This window comes from Haplochromis burtoni, unplaced genomic scaffold, assembly GCF_018398535.1.
Source record: "Haplochromis burtoni strain Fernald_Lab_line unplaced genomic scaffold, NCSU_Asbu1 Contig_433, whole genome shotgun sequence".
NCBI lineage: Eukaryota > Metazoa > Chordata > Actinopteri > Cichliformes > Cichlidae > Haplochromis > Haplochromis burtoni.
The window spans coordinates 362,003-367,746 of NW_024582794.1; the positions used below are offsets into that span (position 1 = coordinate 362,003).

Consider the following 5,744-nt stretch of genomic DNA (forward strand, 5'->3'; position numbering starts at 1 on the left):
TAAGATACTGCGCAGGACCCTCAAGCTCCCAGGCCTCTGGTAGAGGACCCGAGCTTGAAGGATAAACCGCCCGCAGGGGCGTGCTGGGTGTGTGTCTATATCTATATATATATATCTATCTATATATATATATATTTTTTTTTTTTTTGTACATTTATTTTTTCTTATAATTCACAGATTTCCATTCTTATATTTTGCCTACTTCTTATGTTATTGTATTTTGCACACCTCTGTTGCTTGTGAAGCTTGCACACAAGAATTTCATTCTGATGTGCTGTACCAGTGTACCTGCACATGTGATGTGACATTAAAAGTGATTTTTGACATTAAAAAGAAAAGAAGCTCAAGTTCACACCACTGTTAATAACAACAGTAAAAATTGGTATTACTGTGTATATGTGCTCATTTATGTAGTCCCATATTAACCCTGTCATGCATGAATTATCACAACCTCAATCAGGATTTTTTTCTTAAGTATTTTTATTCATCTTTATGCAAGAAAAGATGAATAAGAAAAAAATCCAGATTGAGGTTGTGATAATTCATGCATGAAACAAGTCATCCATCTATAGTAACATTAAACGACCAGTGGGTGGCAGGTATGGTTTATGTGCAAGTACACCATCAACACTGATACAAATACAAGAAAACAGCCTTTGAATAGCTGTCCACTGTAGTGACCACTATGCGTGAAAGGGTTAACATTATGGGGAAAACAAAGGTGTCAAACTTACAAATAATCACTTGCAGCCTTCAAGATACACACACACACTTCGGGGACTGAGCTGTGTGTTACCTGCAGTGAGAAGGCGGAGCCTGAGTCCCAGAGGGCCCGCCCGATCCCTCAGGACATCCACACACTCTGCATAAATGTTACCGAGGAAACAAGCCAACGGCATTGCAGGAGCTCTGAGAACAGAGAAATAAGTTTAGCTATTTTTTCTGTAACTTTTTGTTCTTGCCGTCTCTGTGATTGTTTTCCAACATTTAAAACAGTTGAAACAAACTCATATCAATATGTGAAGTAAGGGCTAAAAGTAACCGTTTCCTCTGGCAGCATTGCCATTATTACGTACCTTGTTTCCTGCAGGTTGTTGCCAGTGTAGATGTGCATCCTCTTGACCATTGCCCCATGTGGAATCTGCAGGGAGGCCAAACCCATGGCAAAGTTAGGCTGCCAAGGCAAAACAGCTGGAAGTAGTACAGGACTGGTAGATACTAAAGGTCTCTGCGTCCACATGAATAAACACATTCAGAAGACTAAAAAACAGAGCTGTGACAGTACAGAGGAGTGACAACATGTGATAAAGGGAGTGAAATGTCTCATGAAGCACTGACTAAACACTGCTTTCAAAAAAAAAGAAAGCACCAGTGTTTTCACTGATTGATGACACTGTTCTTTGTACTTTCATTCGTCTTGGATCTTCAGCGTAATCTGGTCCAACATCAAATCGAGACTCACTGTGACTCAGCACTTCTGACTTATTCTTATGCAGCTATCACTGCAGGAGTCCTTCCCGTGGGATGACATTTGATTTTAATTAAAAACAGCCACATCTCGTACCCACTACCCATTTAAAAAGTCATTAATCTGCAGTAAGAAGAATAAAGTCTTCTTATACACTAAGACTACCACGGGTTAATTTAGAAAATACATGAATTTTGTCATTGTGTGCCACAAACTTCATGACAAAATCCACTGAAAGACAAAAACACTGTCAGAATCCAAGACACACACTGATTTGGTGTCATGTAAATCTGTGACAAGGTAAAAAATACAGCTTGACCTTTGAGTGTCTACATGACTGGAAACCACTCAAATCCCAAGGCTGGCCTGGCTCTCCTGGGACTGGAAATAGCGAGCACTCAGCTCTTCTTTAATTGGCTCACAGGCAAATGGACTAAAACGCTCTCACCTCATATTTTGGAGCTTCATTCCATGAGTCCAGTTGAAAAGAGAAGGACAGTCCCCGGAAGTTGAGATGGAACAACTGCTCTGCAGCATTGTAAACTAGGGAGAGACACGTGAAGAGGAGAGCATTTTATACAGGGTAACAACCAAAACCCCAAATTAGTTGTAAGTGAAAACATTCCAAGTGTGCTGGTCCTTTAGAAAGTACCTCCAGGGTGTGTAGCGCCAAATGACTGGTCTATTTGCTCTATCGTGGGGGCAATGGTCTGAGAGTTGAAATGGACTCCACTGAAACACAATCCATACATACACGGTGTCAGTATTAAACCTATTAACAAAGCGCCTGTGCTGCATTATTTCAAGAGTTAATGGCAAAGATGGGAAATGGATTATGCTTGTCAACAGATAACGTTGAATAAGAAACACATTAATGCAGGCAGACTCAAGTAAGCTGTAAGCCTACCTGTGACTTAAAGTTGAAAGTGGTGTTCGTGTTAATATAAAGAGAACCAGGCGTGCCGTGTATGCAGAACAGTCCAGGATTTATGCCATTAAATGTCGCTGAGAAGCTAACATGACTCTCAAAGCAGCTACATCAGCTGCTATTTAATAGATTTAAGTTTTTACTTACCAGTATTTCAACTTGACTTTGCTCAGGTCATACACTTCAATCACCTATCACGCAGAAAGTCAGAAACATCAGCGCACGGATGCCAAGAGTGTTTGAGGAGACTGTTGGAGCTCTGCTAATTATCTTAAATTCTTACCTTGAGTCTCTGATTTGTGGCATCAAACAGCAGTTTAATCCCATCCTGAGTCAAGTTCAGTATGAGGTCATGGCTGAGTGGTGTCTACAGAGGCAGGGAGTTAAAACCGATAAATTAAGAGGCAGGAGCAGATGCTGTCACGCACAGGCAAACGGACCTTGAATTCATTTAAACTTGAGAAACAACCACCTAGATTTATTTTTGACATGATTTTAAAAAGTTAATACTGGGTGATTATTAGAAGATTTGTGCAGATGAGTGAAAACAAAACATTAACAATATATAAGATAACAGAGGTGGGAATTATCAGACATCCCACGATACAATATTATTGTCATTGTGGTTTATCACATTTTTTGACCTGCACAGCATGTCCTCAGAGTTAAAACAGATATTGACAAGGTTTAAGAGGTAAAAATAAACTTATCTCACCTCAGTTATTTTTCTTTTAATTTTAATTCGTTATTGCACTTCCACTCAGCAACCTTCCCGTTCTACAGGAATATCACAGAATACAACAAGCTGGCAGCCAGTTGAGTCAATCTGTCAAGTCAGTTTGTGCTCACTGACAAAGATTCAGACTGATGGCAACGTGAGCAATCTGTCTGCATTTATAAATTAGACAGCAATTATCTGTTCCAACAGTCTCTGAGAGTGACTGCAGTCAGTCCAACTGTCAAAGGAGCTTGCAAAGTCCAACTGTAAATGTTTGCAGAAAGGATGCCCCCCATCAGGTAACCTGTGCTTTGCAATCGAAAGTTGATATGAGTGTGCAACATCCCCAAGCTCTGAGCAACTACTTAGTCACCACAAATTGTAATCTGTTGCAAAATGAATATATATATTTACATTTTGCAACAGATTACAATTTGTGGTGATTAAGAGCTTGGGGGTGTTTTTTTTGAAAATAAATGGGAGAAACAAGCTTCTCGTACTATCGTGACAAAGACAATAGCAGATAGAAATTTGAACTTTTCAGCACTCTATGGTGAACAAACGACCTACTGACAACAAAGTTTCGACATTTTATTCAACAAACAGATTGTTAAGCATTTGTTTATCATCAACTGATAAACTTATAAATATGGCTTTATCTGTGTTACAGTGGTCTACAGTAATTTCAGTGAAAAATAATTAGAAACCAATTTGATTTACTTCCACTGCACGGGAACGCCTGAACAACTCGAATTGCTGCCCAGAACTCTTCTGCAACCTGATTATGACTGTTTGTGGATTGTGAGCAAGCACAAGTTTATATTTTTAAACAACAGATATTTGTGCGTCTTACCTGTTCACTGTATAGCACCTGGACATTTTTGATGATGCGGCAGTGTTTCTGAAGGATAGAGATGGCCTGGGAAAATGGCATCCCTGAACACCCACACAGTGAACGCAAGACACACAATTTGTTATTGAGTCTAAACAAGTGCATATGTAAGGTAGTTGAAAAGTATCTTTTCAATTCACTGAAGATGTTTAATGCTCACCTAAGGCGAATTCCCATTGCTCATTTCCTAGTGATCTCTCAGGCACCACTTCCAGATCCAGCATTGGCAAGTAGTGGGGGGCAGCTCACCTCACCTCAAGACACGATGGGATCCTGTGAGGGACCCTCTCTCTCTCTCGCTGCTGAACACAGTACTTTCCCACAGGATTTCCGACGGCTACTTTAAATCATAACTCGTATTATTTCTCCAAAGCTATCAAATTCATGAGAATCAGAACAGCCACTCAGTCTGCGCGTTACTGTAAACGTGTCCTTTTTTATCTCATGTCATACGTCCTTGACATTAAAATGGTACCAAAGAAGAGAAAGTAAACGGGCCTTAAAATCACATACAAAGCACACAAACTTTCCTAAAACGCACAAGTTTTAACTTGGAATTTAACAAGTTGCCCAACATTGGCTGCCAGCTTGAACATAAATTACGCAACGTTTAGCAAACCTAAAACGCACAAGGCCAGCTGTCAACTAGCTGACTGCTTGTTTGTGTGTTTTTAAATAAATCGATGAGGATTAAAAAACTAATCCACTGAGTTTAATCAGAAACTTGTCCGACAGCCACAAATGTCTCCAACAGGCTTCGATTCAGTAACTAAACATGAACTTCTGTGGTGCCGTGTTTCCTAACAGAGCACCGGATCCAGTGGCAGACAGGTTAAAACACAACAAACTAATACGGAGGCACGAAAATAGCGCTTTCAAACTCAGCTGTTTCCGCCCGTTATGTTTATCATCTGTCACAGTTGGGCGGTTACGAAAGCATCAAATCTTGTCAACAAGACTGTTTTTCTTCGCGCTACGAGCTAACATTAGCGGACGAGCTAGCTGCCCTGTTGGCTTATTTTCAATCAAGTATAAATATAAATAACGTAAAAAACTCTCAAAGTCAAGACAGAAATGATGAATATCACGGTTCAAACTGACACGACATAAACAAAAGACAGCACGCCGAGCCGTCGGCTGTCTCTGCTGTTTTTCTTTTTTCGTTTCAGCGAAGCTTTAAGCTCGAGCGCTAGCTCTTCTTCGCTCGTGCGCAAATTCCCAAGTACTCGCGCGGAAACGCTTTCCGTGTCACTCATAAGCTCGTCGGCCGGTAAATGCCCACCGTGTCCCTTTCTGCGCTTTAACGTGTCTTCAATGTCAGGACCTGATAAGAGCGACACGGCGTCCAAACAACAGCAACTTCAGGCATCAACAACAGCCAGTAGAATCAGCTGATAATTCAACTTCCTGTCTTCGGCGCACATTCGAGGTCGACGTCATGACGTCATGGTCAGGTGACAGCTAGAGACGTTTTAAGTTCTCTCCTGCTTCCAAGAAGATATCGTCTCTCTCCCATATATAATATCTTATTGAAACCGATATGTTCCAGATATCAAGCGGAAGACAGTCTGGATGGTCCCCCATAAATATTTGATTGTAAATAAGGTGAAAGAAGTCTCATGTAAAATTCTACATAAATGTTATCCAGCCAGTCACTACATGGTCAAATTTAAAAGGGACATAAATACTAATTGTACTTTCTGTGGGGATCATCCAGAAACTGTGACACATCTTTTTT

The 5,744-nt window shown here is 40.5% G+C and overlaps 1 protein-coding gene across 2 annotated transcripts in view; it reads right to left on the minus strand.

Moving 5' to 3' along the window:
* phaf1 (phagosome assembly factor 1) overlaps window positions 1-5,430 on the minus strand; it is a 20,291-nt gene extending 14,861 nt beyond the window's left edge. Inside the window, exons 1-8 of one of the 2 annotated variants that reach the window (XM_014340963.2) lie at window positions 4,167-5,430; window positions 3,968-4,050; window positions 2,680-2,763; window positions 2,544-2,587; window positions 2,121-2,200; window positions 1,917-2,011; window positions 1,077-1,174; window positions 797-909 (exon numbers count right to left, since the gene is read on the minus strand). In XM_014340963.2, the coding sequence (XP_014196449.1) occupies window positions 797-909; window positions 1,077-1,174; window positions 1,917-2,011; window positions 2,121-2,200; window positions 2,544-2,587; window positions 2,680-2,763; window positions 3,968-4,050; window positions 4,167-4,230 (661 nt within the window). In that variant the 5' untranslated portion in view covers window positions 4,231-5,430. The remainder of the gene's footprint in view (window positions 1-796; window positions 910-1,076; window positions 1,175-1,916; window positions 2,012-2,120; window positions 2,201-2,543; window positions 2,588-2,679; window positions 2,764-3,967; window positions 4,051-4,166) is intronic. The other variant, XM_014340964.2, reaches the window with a different exon arrangement.
* Window positions 5,431-5,744: the final 314 nt, after the last annotated feature.